This window comes from Euprymna scolopes, chromosome 28 (assembly GCF_053919585.1).
Source record: "Euprymna scolopes isolate OS-2025 chromosome 28, ASM5391958v1, whole genome shotgun sequence".
Classification (NCBI taxonomy): Eukaryota; Metazoa; Mollusca; class Cephalopoda; order Sepiida; family Sepiolidae; genus Euprymna; species Euprymna scolopes.
Genome location: NC_136509.1, coordinates 57,249,262 through 57,271,967, shown reverse-complemented (window position 1 = coordinate 57,271,967; position 22,706 = coordinate 57,249,262). Strand labels below are relative to the sequence as shown.

The window sequence follows — 22,706 nt, the reverse complement described above, 5'->3', positions numbered from 1 at the left end:
AATTCAAACAAAGCCTACTGAACCATAACTCTAACCAGCGCCCCATTTCACTGTACACACACACACACACACACACACACACACACACACACACACACACACACACACACACACACACACACACACACACACACACACACACATTACCACGTTTCATTCTGTACTCTACAACCCCATCATTGCATTTTGCTTATTGACTTGTCGTTCTTTCAGGATCGTCAACAACAGTTTATTTGTGGGACGTACTATAAACAAATCAACTGATTACAAAGAATGGTTCAAACACGCGAAGAGTAAAGTTCAAAAATTGCTTAGAAAACAGACGTAAGTAAATCAGCACTTTCAATTTTTATAAACGAATAAAAGTATAGAAACTTCCAAAATCCACTCATCAATTGAGTCGCATTATCGTAAAAGCTGACCAGACTGAAGCCGAGGAGATGTGATGTGGACTCTGGCAGTAAGTAAGGTCATTTTGTACAAGAATAGCATCATTGGGTTTGTCAAGTACCACAACAACATTTAACAAAATTGGGTGTAAAGTTATGTTCTAACGAAGAAAGCAATTGAAGGAACCTTATTTTCATGCGAATAAATGCTCGTTTATAAAATTCATGTTTTGTAAAGAAAATTGTTAGTCATCATAAGGTTTAGAAATGAGTGGGTTAATATGTTCATAGTGTGAATATGAATGTGTAAGCAATATATGAATTCGAGTATTCGACAGCGTGGCATTGTGAATGTGTTGGCTTATGCTGTTCTTGTTAGTGTATGCATATCTGTCTATATATATATATATTATTTAAAGGAGATTAGAACAATAGTCTAAGAGCTGAGTGTATTTCAATGTAACAGTGAAATTACTAGTTTAATTAAATGTTTAATTAAAATACAGGAAAGAGAAAGTGCTTGTTGTAATTTAGATATATAATAAGCTCGATAGGTAAATATCCTAGAGCTAATTCAATATTAAGTAATGTGATTGATAATTTAAATTATCAATCACATTACTTAATATATATATATATATATATATATATATATATGTATATATATATATATATATATATATATATATATATATATATATATATATATATGAATAAAAAAGAATACGAAAAGTATAAAAGCTTATAACTTTTCTTTATTCGTTTTCAATTGGTGACGTGCAGGAATACAAAATAATATTTTGAAAAAAAATTAAAAATTTTTTTTATAAGTACAAATATATATAGTGTATGTATAGCTGTATATATATATATATATATAGTGTATGTATATCTGTATATATATATATAGTGTATGTATATCTGTATATATATATATATATATATATATATAGTGTATGTATATCTGTATATATATATATATATATATATAGTGTATGTATATCTGTATATATATATATATATATGAATAAAAAAGAATACGAAAAGTATAAAAGCTTATAACTTTTCTTTATTCGTTTTCAATTGGTGACGTGCAGGAATACAAAATAATATTTTGAAAAAAAATTAAAAATTTTTTTTATAAGTACAAATATATATAGTGTATGTATAGCTGTATATATATATATATATATAGTGTATGTATATCTGTATATATATATATAGTGTATGTATATCTGTATATATATATATATATATATATATATATATAGTGTATGTATATCTGTATATATATATAGTGTATGTATATCTGTATATATATATATATATAGTGTATGTATATCTGTATATATATATATAGTGTATGTATATCTGTATATATATATAGTGTATGTATATCTGTATATATATATATAGTGTATGTATATATGTATATATATAGTGTATGTATATCTGTATATATATATAGTGTATGCATATATGTATATATATATATAGTGTATGTATATCTGTATATATATATAGTTTATGTATATCTGTATATATATATATAGTGTATGTATATCTGTATATATATAGTGTATGTATATCTGTATATATATATATATAGTGTATGTATATCTGTATATATATATAGTGTATGTATATCTATATATATATATATATATAGTGTATGTATATAGCTGTATATATATATATATAGTTTATGTATATCTGTATATATATATATAGTTTATGTATATCTGTATATATATAGTGTATGTATATTTGTATATATATATATATATAGTGTATGTATATCTGTATATATATAGTGCATGTATATCTGTATATATATACATATAGTGCATGTATATCTGCATGTATATCTGTATATATATATAGTGTATGTATATCTGTATATATATATAGTGTATGTATATCTGTATATATATATATATAGTGTATGTATATCTGTATATATATATAGTGTATGTATATCTGTATATATAGTGTATGTATATCTGTATATATATATAGTGTATGCATATCTGTATATATATATATATATATATATATATATATATATATATATATATATATATATATAGTGTATGTATGTATTCAGCAGTTCGTTTGTTGTCGCTGATGGGTAAGAATGTGTGCACGAGATGTAAAGGACGTGAGTTATTGGGTAACTAATTCGAGCCATTTCCTTTTTAGCGATTCCGCTATAAAAGCGACCAGTAAAAGCAAAGCCACATGCAGCACTTTTTATCTTCTTTTTGTATCAAATGCTGACAATATGTTTATCAAATGCTGACAATGTTTATCAAATGCTGACAATATGTTTATCAAATGCTGACAATATGTTTATCAAATGCTGACAATATGTTCGTCGAATGCTGACAATATGTTTATCAAATGCTGACAATATGTTTATCAAATGCTGACAATATGTTTATCAAATGCTGACAATATGTTCGTCGAATGCTGACAATATGTTTATCAAATGCTGACAATATGTTTATCAAATGCTGACAATATGTTTATCAAATGCTGACAATATGTTTATCAAATGCTGACAATATGTTCGTCGAATGCTGACAATATGTTTATCAGATGCTGACAATATGTTTATCAAATGCTGACAATATGTTCGTCGAATGCTGACAATATGTTTATCAAATGCTGACAATATGTTTATCAAATGCTGACAATATGTTTATCAAATGCTGACAATATATTTATCAAATGCTGACAATATGTTTATCAAATGCTGACAATATGTTTATCAAATGCTGACAATATGTTTATCACATGCTGACAATGTTTATCAAATGCTGACAATATATTTCTCAAATGCTGACAATATGTTTATCAAATGCTGACAATATGTTTATCAAATGCTGACAATATATTTATCAAATGCTGACAATATGTTTATCAAATGCTGACAATATGTTTATCAAATGCTGACAATATGTTTATCAAATGCTGACAATATGTTTATCAAATGCTGACAATGTTTATCAAATACTGACAATATATTTATCAAATGCTGACAATATATTTATCAAATGCTGACAATATGTTTATCAAATGCTGACAATATATTTATCAAATGCTGACAATATGTTTACCTAATACTGACAATATGTTTATCAAATGCTGACAATATGTTTATCAAATGCTGACAATGTTTATCAAATGCTGACAATATATTTATCAAATGCTGACAATATATTTATCAAATGCTGACAATATGTTTATCAAATGCTGACAATATATTTATCAAATGCTGACAATATGTTTATCAAATGCTGACAATGTTTATCAAATGCTGACAATATATTTATCAAATGCTGACAATATGTTTATCAAATGCTGGCAATATATTTATCAAATGCTGACAATATGTTTATCAAATACTGACTATATGTTTATCAAATGCTGACAATATGTTTATCAAATGCTGACAATATATTTATCAAATGCTGACAATATGTTTATCAAATTCTGACAATATATTTATCAAATGCTGACAATATGTTTATCAAATGCTGACAATATGTTTATCAAATGCTTACAATATGTTTCTCAAATGCTGACAATGTGTTTATCAAATGCTGACATATGTTTATCAAATGCTGACAATATGTTTATCAAATGCTGACAATATGTTTATCAGGCAAACGCGAATTTCACGCCACTGAAATGAATTTATATGAATTTTCTTTTTTACAACATACATGTTCTAGTCTGTTTAGCTCAATCTACAAGTTTATTAATATGAAAAATATTTCATTCTCCGAACAGACAGAAACAAAACAAAAACTATTTTTTTTTAAGTAGGTATGCCTTATTAACAGTCCGTGTGTTTAACGGCACATTGTCAGTAAAAGCATGCCAAGCTTATTTGTGAGATATTTGTTTTTTGTTCCAGACTGTGACAAAATAAGACAAACACAACAAAGCCTTCCTTAAAAATCAATACAAACTTTTTACATCCTCGGTTGCGAAAAAAGGAATGTCCGTTTTTGCCTTTGTAAACAGAGCTGTTAACAACCTCGAAATCCTTCATACTCAACAGGAACTAGTAGTTAGTTCATCTGCCATCGAAGATATGAGTTTGAATCCTTTGAAGGGGTCGATTGATGTCTTCTGATGTAATAAGATTCAGTTCTCGCACAGAGAAGATAGGACAGAACTTCATGATACATGTTCATGTCAGGTCAACAGTTCAGACTAAAAAGGTAGTCTCTAGCGGATCTAAATGATAATTACTGGGCCTAATTATTTAGGCTTGAAATAAAAAGTCTTAATGTGATGAAAGTTGAAGGCGCCATTTTGCCTCACACGGAGGGTGAGTTTCAAACATCCTAACCCTATTGGTGTTTTCTTATTTGTGATCGGAAATGCTTTGCCGGGAAAGTACGGTTTGCTTGATGAAACTGAAAAAAGGCACGCAATACAAAAAAATCCCGCGAAAACGAAACGCTCCGCGGTAAATAGAATCGACCGATTTGATTGCTCTAAAATAAATACAACGGGAGGCATGATGTAATTGTCAAATTTCTAACATGTTTAACAAATCATATTGTTTTTATTTCAGTTTCTTCGACATCAATCTTTTCATGATGAACGTTACGTTGGCGGCTAAAAGCGCGGCGTTTTTCAATCTGACCTATAAGACTCTACTGCAGCGAAAAGATAATCTGTACACGCATCAGATTCCGATCTTTTTTCGAAATAACCTGTTCGTCAAACAACTGCACGTGTACGTCTGCTTGTGGGAACCCCGAAACATTACTCGATTTACCGGCCTTTTGACCAAAGACAGGAAAACACCAAACGTTCTCAGTGATACAAGTGAGTTGAAAGCGGCACGTCGTCATAAACGCTTTTACGTTTTACACTATTCACGCAACACACACACACACACACACACACACACACACACACACACACACACACACACACACACACACACACACACACACACACATATATATAATAATAATAATAATAAATATATATAGAAACGTTTTTCATGGCAGGGTGATTGCAATTTTCTTCTTCACAGACTAACTTGTCATTTGTCCGATGAAAGTTCTGTTTAACAAAATGAGTAGAATCCCTTCCGAATTTAGGAAATAATTTTGTTAAACGCATCTGTTGCCGAGCTATCATCTATTGAAGTCGTTAAATAATTTTGTTAAACGCATCTGTTGCCGAGATATCATCTATTGAAGTCGTTAAATACTTTTGTTAAACGCATCTGTTGCCGAGCTATCATCTATTGAAGTCGTTAAATAATTTTGTTAAACGCATCTGTTGCCGAGATATCATCTATTGAAGTCGTTAAATAATTTTGTTAAACGCATCTGTTACCGAGATATCATCTATTGAAGTCGTTAAATAATTTTGTTAAATGCATCTGTTACCGAGATATCATCTATTGAAGTCGTTAAATAATTTTGTTAAATGCATCTGTTACCGAGATATCATCCATTGAAGTCGTTAAATAATTTTGTTAAACGCATCTGTTACCGAGTTATCATCTATTGAAGTCGTTAAATAATTTTGTTAAACGCATCTGTTACCGAGATATCATCTATTGAAGTCGTAAAATAATTTTGTTAAACGCATCTGTTACCGAGATATCATCTATTGAAGTCGTTAAATAATTTTGTTAAACGCATCTGTTGCCGAGATATCATCTATTGAAGTCGTTAAATAATTTTGTTAAACGCATCTGTTACCGAGATATCATTTATTGAAGTCGTTAAATAATTTTGTTAAACGCATCTGTTACCGAGATATCATTTATTGAAGTCGTTAAATAATTTTGTTAAACGCATCTGTTACCGAGATATCATCTATTGAAGTCGTTAAATAATTTTGTTAAACGCATCTGTTACCGAGATATCATCTATTGAAGTCGTTAAATAATTTTGTTAAACGCATCTGTTACCGAGATATCATCTATTGAAGACGTTAAATAATTTTGTTAAACGCATCTGTTACCGAGATATCATCTATTGAAGTCGTTAAATAATTTTGTTAAACGCATCTGTTGCCGAGATATCATCTATTGAAGTCGTTAAATAATTTTGTTAAACGCATCTGTTACCGAGATATCATCTATTGAAGTCGTTAAATAATTTTGTTAAACGCATCTGTTACCGAGATATCATCTATTGAAGTCGTTAAATAATTTTGTTAAACGCATCTGTTGCCGAGATATCATCTATTGAAGTCGTTAAATAATTTTGTTAAACGCATCTGTTACCGAGATATCATCTATTGAAGTCGTTAAATAATTTTGTTAAACGCATCTGTTACCGAGATATCATCTATTGAAGTCGTTAAATAATTTTGTTAAACGCATCTGTTACCGAGATATCATCTATTGAAGTCGTTAAATAATTTTGTTAAACGCATCTGTTGCCGAGATATCATCTATTGAAGTCGTTAAATAATTTTGTTAAACGCATCTGTTACCGAGATATCATTTATTGAAGTCGTTAAATAATAATCGTCGGTGCATTTCTATGTGAAATTTTGTCTGCTGATTGGTCTGTCATGCTCAAGTCTAAAATAACATTTTTGACGTTGAAACGCGTAGATAAAATCGGCGAAGAGAATGAGTTTATTTAGATACGATCGGACCCACTTATGAAGCACAAATCAAAAGCAAAACACGGGCTAAATTCGAATAACGATTGCCAGATTGCATGAGATTAAAATTTAGTGACGCACTGAAAGATTTATCTAGACACATGAAAAACGATGCAGAAAACAATAAATGCAAATTTAGAATTCATATGAAATATCGAATTCGTGTTTCATTTACGATACTTTAGTTTGTTATTAACACATTCTAAATCGATCATTAGATAGAACCTATTAGCATGTCATAGATCAGAAACCTCGTGACTAAATTTAAACTATATAAATAACCCTGTATCAAACTTTGTTTAAACTATATAAATAACCCTGTATCAAACTTTGTTTAAACTATATAAATAACCCTGTATAAAACTTTGTTATAAAATTAAATTTATCCATGAATGTAGAAAAAAGTAAAAGATCACATACAATTTAATTATATTAGTAAAACATGCTCAAGTCTAAATTTAATTATTACTAGCAGTTACTAAGGTCCTATGTACTGTTCATAACTTGCCCTATGTGTGAATATTCTCTATGTAAAGTTTCAAATATTGAGACCAAAATTTGTCTGAGTAATTTCGTAGAGATCGGAAAGGTATTTTTTTTAACTTTGACTCCTTAACATTTATTGGTTTGGTGTTAAATCAAAATAAAAGTTTTACCCATGTCCAAGTTACCTACATCTAAAATTTCAAGTGTTTAGACCCAAAATTGGCGGAGGAATTTGGCAGAATCTGCAAAGGTCAATTTTTTAAATTTTGACCTTTTGTCAGCCAAACTTTCGCCCCAAAACTGATTAAAATGCTTGTCGCATGTCTGAATACCCACTATGTAAAATTTCAAACGCTTAGACCAAAAATTGGCTGAATAGTTAGCTTGAGACCGCAAAGGTCATTTTTTTAAAACTTTGACCCTTGGCAGCTCAAATTTTCGACCCAAACCGATAAAAAAATCCTTGCCCTGTCTCTGAATACCCTTTATGTAAAATTTCAAATGTTTAAACCTGAAATTGTCTGAGTAATTTGGTAGAGCTGGCAGAGGTCAATATTTTTTTAACTTTGACCCCTATTATGACCCCTTAACATTTATTGTTTTGGGCTCAAATCAAATTATTAAGTTAGAGCTATGTCCAAGGAACCTATATCCAATTGTCGGAGGAGTTTGGTAGAGTTCTCAAAGGTCAAATCGTTGAACTTTGACTCCTTAACAGCCAACTTTCTGGCCGAAAACGGATTACAAAGATTTTCTCAAATGTATATCAAATTTCGCGTCTGTAGACTGAAAATTGACAGAGTTATTGCGTAAGAAAATGTACACACACAGACACACACACGTTCACTTATATATATATATATATATATATATATATATATATATAATTTAAAGGAGATTAGAATAATAGTCTAAAGAGCTAAGTGTATTTTAATGTAATAGTGAAATTACTAGTTTAATTAAAATACAGGAAATGCTCGTTGTAATTTAGATATATAATAAGCTCGATAGTTAAATGTCCTAGAGCTAATTCAATATTAAGTAATGTGATTTATAATTTAAAAGTTTTAAAATTTTTAAAATTTAAAAATCAAAATTTAAAATTTAATTAAATTAAAAATCAGTTTCATAAGAAGGAACAACAACAAAGTCAATTATCTGTACGATCGTTTCGGAAATCCGTGCTTTTTATTTGTGGTATACATGAAGTCACGTAGAATAATTATACATAGTTTTTTTGGTAAGCACGGTCTCCTCATCAGCAAATTTAGGAGGATTTCTATTGAATTGAAAAGACACCAAAAATAAACCTAGCATTAAAAGTAAGGCAGATGAATCTGAAAAATTGAAGTAAAAGGTTTGGATATAAAATTTATAAGAAAATTAATAAGGAAATTGGTATAGGTTAGAGATAGAAATGAGTAGAAAAAAAATATATATTTTTGAATTTACATAATAAATTTGATTTAAAAATATATAGATATATAATTACCTTTTGGTTTTTCTTTTTTGGAAATCAGGAACTGTATTTAAAGTAGTCATTTAGATGTTTGCTATAGCTTTTTATTTTATTGAATGATGAATTTTAAAAGGGCGACGCTCGTGCAGTAAATTGTTTCCGTTAGCGTATTTTGATTTAGAGACGCTACAGTTAATATCTATAGAGAGAGAGTTTTTTTTTTTTTTTTTTTGCAAGTTTTTAAGGGGAGATAATTGTCATGGCTTTATTTATTATTTGATTTACGAGTCTAAGGGCGGTAATTGGTTTAACTTAATTTATTAAAAAAAAAAAAAAAAAAAAAAAAAATCTATTTTTATTAATGAGTAATTTTTAATGATTTAAGGTGGTTTATATTTATTAAATTTAAACCAACGTTTATGATTACACGATAGAAGCTCGTGTCTTGAATTTACTAGTTTGGTTGTGCTTTTTATATCTTCATATTTTAAAATTTTTAGGGTTTCTTTTGTACATAATGTACAAAATTTATCTCCTGGTTTATATGATTTGCAAGTCTCAATTATTTGCCATTTTAAGTTGAAAGAAATATTGCTATTTTTTAGTTGCCAAATATAGTTGGATAGAGTAGTTTGGTTTGATAGAGAGTTATTTTTAAAAGAATGTTTGTGCGTTGAAATTCTATGTTTTATTGGGCCAGATGTGGAACCAATATATATTACCTCTTGATTATTATGATTATTTTCCGTTAGGTCTATTGTTGGATTATAATGTGGTGGGTTGGTTAATAATTGATCGGTAGATTGATTTAAGTTGGTGTTATTATTTAATCTGGTAGTTGAGTTATGGCTGTTGATAGGTTCTTGTATATTTGGAGTTTTTGATACTGTGCAGCTATAGATAACATTTTTAATTTTACATGAGCCTTGTAGGGGACATTTATTTTTTCTTCTACAGTTACAGTCCGATGTATTTTGTATAGTTGCATTTTGTAGTTTATTAATTTTATTATTATTAGAGCTAATTATTTTCTGATGAAGGTTAGGCATAGTAGAGTAAGAGACTTTAATTGTGTTCTTATTGAAAATCTTATTATATCTATGGGGGGCTTTAAAGTTCTTATCTAATATTTTAAAAAATTCTCTAGCTATGTTTGTTTCTAGGTTTTTGGAATACGGGGGGTTGAACCATAGGATCTCCTTGTGTCTATTCTTACGTTTGCGGGTTTTAGTTTGTTGTTTATTTATATTATTATCTAATATTTGTAGTTTGGTTTTATCTTTTTTTGTCTCCTGGTTATTTTTCTTAACTCGTATACGGGAAGACATTGCCATATTATATGTTATTACGCTCTTAATAGGTTTATTTTTAATGCAGTTTATGTTTCTATCATTTTCATTTATGAATTTAATTTGTGAATTATATCCAGAGTTTTTAAGGGCTTCATTATAGTATTTTTCATTTTTGGTAAATATTGATTTAGTAGAAGACAGTCTAGAAATTCTTAGAGCGATATTGGGAACTATTGATTTTAATATTGATTTAGGGTGGTTTGATTGATTGTGGACATATAGAAGTGATTGGTTAGGTTTATGGTATGGTTCAAAGGTAGAATTTTCAAGATTTAAGGTTATGTCTAAGAAATTAACAATTTTTTTATTAGGGTCGATTTTTATACTAAGTCCATAATTTTTAAATAATTTATGTAGAGCTTTAATTGCATTTTCATAATTTTTATTAGTAGAATTCGTTATGAAAAGTGCATCATCTCTATATAGCCCTCCTTCAAGTTTGAATTGTTTATGGAGTATACAATGTATTTCATTTAAAAGGAAAAGGCCAACTAGATCAGTGACCTGAGTCGAGTCCGTCGATCCCATTAAAATGTTGAAGTGGTTAGGGGTATTTTTCCTGGTCCAATATTTATTATCAAATGTTATTAAAGACTGTCTAGCTATAAGTATTAGTTTAGTTTCGTCTTGAGTTATATTAGTTAATTTTCGTGCCATTAATAGAGATTTATTAAGTAGGATAGGTGATATAGATTGGTAATATGATTCAATGTCAAAAGAAAGAAATTTAATATTATTTTTATTTTGAATATTAGAAAACCAGTCGATTACTTGGTTTGAAGATTGCCATAGTGGGTATTTTATTATGGATTTAATTTTGGGGATAATTCTATCTAATATGTTTTTACTAACCAGTCCTATATCTGATTTCGAGGGGCAAATGAGTCTAATAGTAGGGTTGATATTGAAGCTGTGTTTGTGGTCTTTTAAAGTAAATCTCGGGGTACCTGGTACTGTTATTTCTGTGTATTTATCTATTTTAAGTTTAGTTAAAATGTTTTTTGCATCATTATTTATTTTATTTAGTGCTGATTTATTAGTAGTTTTATAATTTTTATTAAGTTCTTTATATATTAGATTTTTATATTGTATATAGTCCATTGTGTAGAAATTTCCAGTTTTATCTGCCGGTACTATGAGTTTATTTTGGTGGCTTGTAGAAATAGATTTTGAAAATTTATTTATTTTTTTAAGTGTTGGAGTGATATATTTTTTATTTTTCTTAAATTTAATATTTTTAATCAGGTTGATTAAGTCATTTTCAAAATTTTCAGTGTCTATGTTTCTCTTAGGGTTTTTGTATGTTTTTAGTCTGTAGTATTTCGCTGCTTTTCTTTCTTCATTGTCTTGTCTGAGGATGGTTTCTTTTATTTCTCCAGGTTGGTGGTGTATTGGTTCTGTGGTTTCACTTTGGTAATTATCAAAATGGTAGGCTTTCCATCTCAAGTTCCTTATAAATGTATTTATACTTGTAATTAAGCTGGTTATAAAGGTGTCTTTAGGGGGTATGGGGATGCATTTAGTTGATAATTGTATGTCCTTCTTATGAAACATATCTACAATTACGTATATAAACTCAACCTGTTATAGGGAGCTGATAATTTAAAGGAGATTAGAATAATAGTCTAAAGAGCTAAGTGTATTTTAATGTAATAGTGAAATTACTAGTTTAATTAAAATACAGGAAATGCTCGTTGTAATTTAGATATATAATAAGCTCGATAGTTAAATGTCCTAGAGCTAATTCAATATTAAGTAATGTGATTTATAATTTAAATGTTTTAAAATTTTTAACAAGTATAAATACATTTATAAGGAACTTGAGATGGAAAGCCTACCATTTTGATAATTACCAAAGTGAAACCACAGAACCAATACACCACCAACCTGGAGAAATAAAAGAAACCATCCTCAGACAAGACAATGAAGAAAGAAAAGCAGCGAAATACTACAGACTAAAAACATACAAAAACCCTAAGAGAAACATAGACACTGAAAATTTTGAAAATGACTTAATCAACCTGATTAAAAATATTAAATTTAAGAAAAATAAAAAATATATCACTCCAACACTTAAAAAAATAAATAAATTTTCAAAATCTATTTCTACAAGCCACCAAAATAAACTCATAGTACCGGCAGATAAAACTGGAAATTTCTACACAATGGACTATATACAATATAAAAATCTAATATATAAAGAACTTAATAAAAATTATAAAACTACTAATAAATCAGCACTAAATAAAATAAATAATGATGCAAAAAACATTTTAACTAAACTTAAAATAGATAAATACACAGAAATAACAGTACCAGGTACCCCGAGATTTACTTTAAAAGACCACAAACACAGCTTCAATATCAACCCTACTATTAGACTCATTTGCCCCTCGAAATCAGATATAGGACTGGTTAGTAAAAACATATTAGATAGAATTATCCCCAAAATTAAATCCATAATAAAATACCCACTATGGCAATCTTCAAACCAAGTAATCGACTGGTTTTCTAATATTCAAAATAAAAATAATATTAAATTTCTTTCTTTTGACATTGAATCATATTACCAATCTATATCACCTATCCTACTTAATAAATCTCTATTAATGGCACGAAAATTAACTAATATAACTCAAGACGAAACTAAACTAATACTTATAGCTAGACAGTCTTTAATAACATTTGATAATAAATATTGGACCAGGAAAAATACCCCTAACCACTTCAACATTTTAATGGGATCGACGGACTCGACTCAGGTCACTGATCTAGTTGGCCTTTTCCTTTTAAATGAAATACATTGTATACTCCATAAACAATTCAAACTTGAAGGAGGGCTATATAGAGATGATGCACTTTTCATAACGAATTCTACTAATAAAAATTATGAAAATGCAATTAAAGCTCTACATAAATTATTTAAAAATTATGGACTTAGTATAAAAATCGACCCTAATAAAAAAATTGTTAATTTCTTAGACATAACCTTAAATCTTGAAAATTCTACCTTTGAACCATACCATAAACCTAACCAATCACTTCTATATGTCCACAATCAATCAAACCACCCTAAATCAATATTAAAATCAATAGTTCCCAATATCGCTCTAAGAATTTCTAGACTGTCTTCTACTAAATCAATATTTACCAAAAATGAAAAATACTATAATGAAGCCCTTAAAAACTCTGGATATAATTCACAAATTAAATTCATAAATGAAAATGATAGAAACATAAACTGCATTAAAAATAAACCTATTAAGAGCGTAATAACATATAATATGGCAATGTCTTCCCGTATACGAGTTAAGAAAAATAACCAGGAGACAAAAAAAGATAAAACCAAACTACAAATATTAGATAATAATATAAATAAACAACAAACTAAAACCCGCAAACGTAAGAATAGACACAAGGAGATCCTATGGTTCAACCCCCCGTATTCCAAAAACCTAGAAACAAACATAGCTAGAGAATTTTTTAAAATATTAGATAAGAACTTTAAAGCCCCCCATAGATATAATAAGATTTTCAATAAGAACACAATTAAAGTCTCTTACTCTACTATGCCTAACCTTCATCAGAAAATAATTAGCTCTAATAATAATAAAATTAATAAACTACAAAATGCAACTATACAAAATACATCGGACTGTAACTGTAGAAGAAAAAATAAATGTCCCCTACAAGGCTCATGTAAAATTAAAAATGTTATCTATAGCTGCACAGTATCAAAAACTCCAAATATACAAGAACCTATCAACAGCCATAACTCAACTACCAGATTAAATAATAACACCAACTTAAATCAATCTACCGATCAATTATTAACCAACCCACCACATTATAATCCAACAATAGACCTAACGGAAAATAATCATAATAATCAAGAGGTAATATATATTGGTTCCACATCTGGCCCAATAAAACATAGAATTTCAACGCACAAACATTCTTTTAAAAATAACTCTCTATCAAACCAAACTACTCTATCCAACTATATTTGGCAACTAAAAAATAGCAATATTTCTTTCAACTTAAAATGGCAAATAATTGAGACTTGCAAATCATATAAACCAGGAGATAAATTTTGTACATTATGTACAAAAGAAACCCTAAAAATTTTAAAATATGAAGATATAAAAAGCACAACCAAACTAGTAAATTCAAGACACGAGCTTCTATCGTGTAATCATAAACGTTGGTTTAAATTTAATAAATATAAACCACCTTAAATCATTAAAAATTACTCATTAATAAAAATAGATTTTTTTTTTTTTTTTTTTTTTTTTTTTTAATAAATTAAGTTAAACCAATTACCGCCCTTAGACTCGTAAATCAAATAATAAATAAAGCCATGACAATTATCTCCCCTTAAAAACTTGCAAAAAAAAAAAAAAAAAACTCTCTCTCTATAGATATTAACTGTAGCGTCTCTAAATCAAAATACGCTAACGGAAACAATTTACTGCACGAGCGTCGCCCTTTTAAAATTCATCATTCAATAAAATAAAAAGCTATAGCAAACATCTAAATGACTACTTTAAATACAGTTCCTGATTTCAAAAAAAGAAAAACCAAAAGGTAATTATATATCTATATATTTTTAAATCAAATTTATTATGTAAATTCAAAAATATATATATTTTTTCTACTCATTTCTATCTCTAACCTATACCAATTTCCTTATTAATTTTCTTATAAATTTTATATCCAAACCTTTTACTTCAATTTTTCAGATTCATCTGCCTTACTTTTAATGCTAGGTTTATTTTTGGTGTCTTTTCAATTCAATAGAAATCCTCCTAAATTTGCTGATGAGGAGACCGTGCTTACCAAAAAAACTATGTATAATTATTCTACGTGACTTCATGTATACCACAAATAAAAAGCACGGATTTCCGAAACGATCGTACAGATAATTGACTTTGTTGTTGTTCCTTCTTATGAAACTTATTTTTAATTTAATTAAATTTTAAATTTTGATTTTTAAATTTTAAAAATTTTAAAACTTTTAAATTATAAATCACATTACTTAATATATATATATATATATATATATATATATATATATATATATATATATATATATGATAGATAGATAGATTTAAAACTAGTGTTTTAACAGTTCATTTTCCTACTTAAAAAATGAAATTTATAAAACGTTTAAAGTAAAATTATTCGCATTGTGTGTGAAATAATTGAGAATTTCTGAAAGGCCCCTCCATTCGGAGTGAAAACATTCAATTCAAACCTAACATAACCAACTATAGCAGCCAGCACTTCCTTACTCTGATCGATTGTGGACCGACAAGGTTTGTGATCTGGCGCCAATTAATGACAGGATTCTTCCAGTGTCATCCGTAAATGGGAGTCCATATTTTATGAAAGGGATCCTCACGGACAACGACACGGCCTTCTGCAGTGGGGAATTCAGGCATTTCGTAGATGAGTGAGAGATCCAGCTTAGACACCAATGTGCGTATGTGCCAGTAGCAATGGCATAGCAGAGCAATGTCGCGAAGCGTGAAGAGGATCACGACAAGAAAACAATGCACGATCGCAGAGGCAGTCTATAGATAGAATGCAACACCAAAGGATGCCTTGACTGTTTCAAGCTCCCCCACCAATGCGATCCATTGCTATCGAATGCGATCCATCAAGGATATTGATACCCGTCTGCCTGATCAGCAGAGAACTCTAGGGCCGTATGAGTTAGGGGACACTGTCTGGGTGAAGCCCCCCCCCCCAATAATTAATGCACCACCAGCTTTCAAAGAGGATGAATCACTGGCATCATCAATAAGCAGGCCGTGCTAGTCAATGGTACACCACGCCATGTGAAGAATATCCGACCTGTCCTAAATACGATCAGTTGGCGAATAGCGGTAATGGTGAATAATCCAACGATGACCTTTGGATCCAACCTATTCCCCGTGATGGTATGACTGCGAACCCCAACGCTGATGCTAATGGTTCCAACACCCCTTCTGAGAGCTCCAATGAAGATGAAGTCCAGCTTGATGGTATGACTGCAAACCCTAACGCTGATGCCAATAGTTCAAACGCATCTTCTGAGAGCTCCAATGAAGATGAAGTAGTCCAGCCAATCCCTCTTCGTAGGAGTGCCTGCAACAAACGACCACAATGCCACACGTTTGAACTGGAGACCCAGGGGGTAGTGTAGAGTTGAATGTAAGAAAGCGCCCACGTGTGTGTGCATTATGCGGTTATACGACTTACCTTCAGGTGGGATCTGAAAGAGAGAGAGAGAGAGAGAGAGAGAGATTAAAGATGGCGGCCGTGGATTTATAAGGTGTATTTTCGTGGAATCGCACGAGATCACACCGCCCACTGCAGGAGGAGAACGCGTGCTGGAAAGTGAGAGAGAAAGTTGACAGTGACGAATTCTAGCTGAACTTTTGTTTATTTTATTTATTTATTTTATTTATTCATTTCTTTTTTTTTTTTTTTTTTTTTTTTTGCTGTTTACCAGCCCATTTAACTGCATCGGCATAATTGTGAAGATAGAAAAAAATAAATAAATGTCTGCCTTTTACATATTCACATATACGAAAAGGATCTTCGACTCCAAAGAGTCACGTGATTGAATTCAAATGAATTGCATATGCAAACAGTATTTTTTAATTTAAGAATTTTCAACTCTAAAAAATTGGGCTGGACATCAGTTGTTGTATGGTGGAGAGAGGAAGAGTATGTACTGCCTACTGGCATTTTATGGGTGGGAGTAAAGTTGGAGATTATGATTTTTTTTCGGACAATCGAAAACAACGTTGAAGCGACATATCATTTTCTCGTAATAAAGACATTCACTTAATGCATACGCGGGAGAAGAATAGTTTCTTTTATAATATACGAACTATACTATTAGCTAGCTTAGCTTGCTATATAATAAAATAATAATAAAATTAATATTAAAGCTAACAAGAATGATACTACTACTACTACTACTACTACTACTACTACTAATAATAATAATAATAACTGTAGTATTATTTTTCTTAAATAGTAGCCATAATAATACAACATGATCCAAATAGAATAAAGATAAGATTAGAATGAAAGTTACAATTAACTATTAAATTTTGAAAATTAAAAATAGAATATATATAAATAAAATAAGTTTATTGAAAAATAAAATCCCCTTAATAATATAATAATTATAAGAATAAATTAAATCTTATCAATTGAACTTGATTATTACAAGAATCTTAACTATAATACTGAAATATAACCTACACATATAACTAGCTATTTTATCAGGTTATAGTTATGTCTAATTTAAAGATGTACAATTATATAATCAAACTTACTAATCTGTCAGATTAACAAATCCATATAAATAATTATACAGTTTAACGATGTGCGTTCTATGGGGTAAGTAATTTATCTGCGTATAAACAAAACGGATGGGAAAATATGAGAGCTATAAGAATCCCATGTATAATACATAGAAACAAGCAACAAAATATACAATTTATTTTTAAAACAAAATAATATAAATCAATAGAGTAATTTTGCATACTATCATGTAACCATGTAGATTCGAAACTATACAAAAATACAGACAAAAGCCCCAGACTGTTCAACTCAAATCAGTAGAATATATAACATGTAAAAAAGAAACGGATGAGCATATAGCGTCTATGTTAACAAAGTGAGGTAGAAATTTTATTGTCATTAATAATAATATTAATTTAACTTAGTTTTAATATGCTTTGGCAAGTAGCATACCAATAGCAGATTCATACGTCTTTAAATTTCCAGATGTAGCTGAAATTTTGAGTATGCAAATAGCACAAAAGATGCATTCAAACTGACAAAGAAATTTATAAATGACAGAATTATTTTGGATGATGGGCAATACATAATTTTGGATTGAAAGAAAAGGGTTCAGGTCGTGTAGGAGACTCTCGACACAGCCTTGAATAAATAAAAAGATCTGTTTCATAATGACATGATCGTCTAGACCTAAACCTGAGAATTTCAAATAAATGGGATAGCGAGACGGGCCAATAAATTTATATCTATTAAATCCAGTAATTTTCGTTTTACAATATTAATAAAATATCAAGAAAATATCAGTGATTATACTATATTCCATATTTGTTATCCGCAAGAGTTACTTGCGCACGTGTTTATTTTTCTCGGGTAAGAGATTTGAGAAAAACAATTGAAATAATGTAAATATTGATTATCTATACATAGGTTTCGAACACTGAGCCGACATTGCGCACAAAATCACCGAGAAATGGTTTTCATTTAATTTTTTCTACTATTAGCAGCGGATTTGGTAAAGCCCGACCCCTGGGGACCCAGTTTCGAATCTCACTGTAACTTTTTCTGGTGCAACGTTGTATATCATTTTATTGTCGGGAAACGATCTAATTTTGTCAGTGAAACAGAATCAGGTTTATGATTCCTTTGAAATAGTTTGGGATGCTGTCGAAGTAACTTTGAAATAGTTTGGGATGCTGTCGAAGTAACTTTGAAATAGTTTGGGATGCTGTCGAAGTAACTTTGAAATAGTTTGGGATGCTGTCGAAGTAACTTTGAAATAGTTTGGGATGCTGTCGAAGTAACTTTGAAATAGTTGAGGATGCTGTCGAAGTAACTTTGAAATAGTTATCTCAGACAAATACTCATCCATTTTCTCCACTAATTACATAATGCAGCGATCGCAATTTGTTAAACTAGTTCAACTAATAAATATCGATCTTCGAACTGAAACTTGTTCATGGCGCTATTATGTGTGGAATTCACAATGACTGGCCAGTAACAAATCAAATGCAAACATTCCTTGTTTTGGGAGCTGCATACGCGTGCCTTTTCAATTCGCAAGTTGGTTTCAAGAACACTATATATGACTAACATTTTGTTGGGAATTTATTTCTAAAATATATGTATATATTTATGCAGGTGGATACAAAATGTTTTTAAAGCGATAGTAATGGAAAACTATCGAAATAAACAAAAAGTACGTGTAGTCGTAGTTGCCGTGAGAGGGTCATCATGAAAGCATATAAACGCATATTCTTATGCATTTGTATATTCTGTACGAACGAGTGCATGTTCCGTATGAATCAAAAATACCTAATTTTTTATTCATCGAATGAAAGATTAAAAGTAGCAGTATATTAGAATTTCCAGTTTATTTTTACAAGTATTTATATTTGAACTTTATTTGTATCCGTGATTTTAAAATTATTGAAGTGGCAACAATATCCCAAAATACTTTTTATCAAAATCACAAAACCAATTCAAATTGTTTTTCAATTTCATAAGAGTTTATTAATAATCTAAGTTTCCTTTAATGTATTTCAAATTATTTAGATTTAAAATCGGTTTATTAGAATAAACAAATGTTGTGATAACTTAGTAATTACATAACATTACTAAGATTATTGTGTAAATTAAAATAATTTTTCTGTATAATCCGTTATTTGGCAATTCTTTTGAATCTGAATCCGTACTTAGATTGCATGGTATAGCCTTTGGATTAAAATTGTTCATTCCAAATCTGTTTAAGACTCTTTGCAGATATTTCGTTTGGCTCAGTTCAATAATAATAATAAATTAAAATTATATTTTTAAGAAACTAAGATGATTGACAAATTTTGTTTTAAAGTAAATACCATTCATACTTTTCAATTTCGTTCTCGTGAAAGTTACAACAGTGTAGTGCTTGAAATACTTGTTCTGGATAAAAGGTTTTATACAAATACGGTAGTCAAATTGTTTGTGTGTATTTGTGTATCTATTGTTGTAATTGTCGGTAAAACACGAAAGCACTTTACGCATGCAGTATTTTTTCAGTGGATTTTACTAAAATGGTTCTCACGAAAGTTTTGTCTTCTTCAGGTCACGAAACATATCCCAAAACATATTGGAGAAGACCCAATTATATTCAAGTGAATTACACAAAGAAGTTGGGGAAATTACGCAATGTTTTTTCTCGCGTTTTTCGCGTCCAATACAATCTCAAACGACCTGCAAATAGCCATGGCGATATTCTAGTAAGTACTTAGAACTCTTGTATTTTTCCATAAATCTTTTTAATACGTTTACAGTTCTAAATTCTCAGATTCTTCTCAGACGAATCAAGTTAATTTAGAGTATCGCTGGTGGTACATATATCTAGCAACATTTCTGCGAGTGAAATTCCATGGCGATAGGAAATTTGAGACAGTTCTCATCTGCAGCAGCCGAAACTTCAATTTATTAGATGTTTTGCACATGAGATACTACAGGCATTAGATAGGGTATGACGAGATGACTGTCGACTGTTCAAGTGGTTTCATTTGTCAAACCTAGGTAGAAGTCCTGGTTTAGTTATCGATAACCTAACGTTACAGAAGCCATTACTGGATTAGATAGTACTAGTAGCACGTATCGAGTGAAACACCAACACACACACACACACACACACACACACACACACACACACACACACACACACACACACACACACACACACACACACATATATATATGAGAGAGAGAGAGTATATGTGGTAAAAAGCAAGGATAAAGAGTGTTCAATACGTTATTAGAACCAAATATGTTTTTATTTATTACAACCTCAAGTGTATTAACAAATTGTTTCAATGGACAGGATACATCTGTTCATATCGCCAGATGATTCAAGTGAAAATAAAAATAAAAGGGAAAGATATGTTTTTGAGATTACATATGGATATTAAAACCCAAGAGAATGGAAGTAAGGGAGAGAAAGAGCAAAAGTAAAAAAATGGGGAAAAATAAAAAAAAATTGAATGAAAAATTTGTAAAATTCTAAAGATAAGACAAGAAAAGAAAAAAGGGGACAAGAAGAAGAAAAGAAAAGAAAGAAGGGAAATAGATAACTGAGCGTGTGAAAAAAAGTTTGTTGGGTTATGGATAATGACCTGCACGTGTCTCAGAACGGGAACGGAGTTAAAAAGTTAGCAATCATCTACGACAACGGTGGTGTGGGGGTAGACAGAAAGAGCTAAGACGCGTCTAGTTCAATGGGTAAACAGATGCGTCCAATATAGCCTATATAAAATATCTTTGAGTAGGAAATCAGTTTTAGATTCTGCTGGGTAGATTTTAGAATTGGAGTCGAGTTTAGGGAAGAAACGGAAATAAATAAAAATAAATAAAATATGAATAAATGAGTTGTTTGGAAAAATAACGTAGGTGCTTTAAAGCAGTGTTGAGTTAGTTTAGAATTATGCGGCTGTGAAAATCGTTGGAAATAAGGGGGTTAGATTACAGGGAAGTGTTAAAAAAAGATTAGTGGATGAATTTTGAAGGGTGTGACATTTCTAGGAAAGTGAGATTTTGTAGTAGTTTCAGACATTTAAACTTTAAACTGCATAGGTTTAGTAATTTTACTTTTAAAGGGTTGGAGTTATTAATGGAGAATATTACGCATAAATATGTTTGAAATTATTAGTGGAGAATATAGATATAGGAGAAGATGGGGGATTTGAAGGTTGACCGTAATTACATTTCAAAGAATTTTTCAGTTAATAAAAAGTGTAATAATTGAAGGTATATAAGGAGCATGAGATAATCTCGAAGGAGTAAAATAGATAATTAAAAATTAAGGTAATCTGCTTGAACAGCAATAAAGTAAAATAGTGTTTAATGTAATAGTTGTGAGTTTCGATGGGTAATGTAATCGTGTTAAGAGTGTTTAGGTTGGGGCGTTTGTGTCATATGAACTTCAGTATGGTGTGAAGTTGCTAAGAAGGTGGGGGTTGTAATGTCTACAAACAATTGACGTTTCATTTCTAATGTTTAATAATTTATCTCTATCTTTAAAGTTAGTAATTAAAATTTTTTCATGTAAACAAAGGAAGCAGGTTGAATATAAAGATTTATAGATATTATTATTATTATTATTATTATTATTATTATTATTATTATTATTATTATTATTATTTTAAATTTCCCATTTAATGGTGGGTGTGAGATTATTTTGAATCAGTACTGGGTAGTTAATGAGGATAGTTGAGGTGGTTGGGATTATTGAAGAAACATTTGTGGACTCTTAAATGGTCTTTAGAGACGGTTCCAGCAAGTCCGGTGAAGTATGTTTTATCATTTAAGTTTACTATGGGAGCGATAGTCTGTAGGCATTGTTGGAGTGGACAATCTGATTTATTTGTGCAGTTGCAATTTTTTTATATTACTGATATTATTGCAATTATTGTTGTTAATATTAAGTATTCTATTATTATGTTTTTTAATTATTCTTTCTATGTTATCACTGCAACTATAACTGAGTTTTATAGTGTTTTTATTAAAGATGTAATATATTATTTTGGAGAAGTGGGTGTTAAC

The 22,706-nt window shown here is 29.8% G+C and overlaps 1 protein-coding gene across 5 annotated transcripts in view; it reads left to right on the top strand.

Moving 5' to 3' along the window:
* The window catches only part of LOC145249653 (inter-alpha-trypsin inhibitor heavy chain H1-like), a 362,855-nt gene that overhangs the window by 132,282 nt on the left and 207,867 nt on the right, over positions 1-22,706 (top strand). For 4 of the 5 annotated variants that reach the window (XM_080111426.1, XM_080111425.1, XM_080111424.1 and 1 more), the window contains exons 4-6: positions 214-324; positions 4,984-5,240; positions 20,235-20,389. In XM_080111426.1, the coding sequence (XP_079967552.1) occupies positions 214-324; positions 4,984-5,240; positions 20,235-20,389 (523 nt within the window). The remainder of the gene's footprint in view (positions 1-213; positions 325-4,983; positions 5,241-20,234; positions 20,390-22,706) is intronic. The other variant, XM_080111423.1, reaches the window with a different exon arrangement.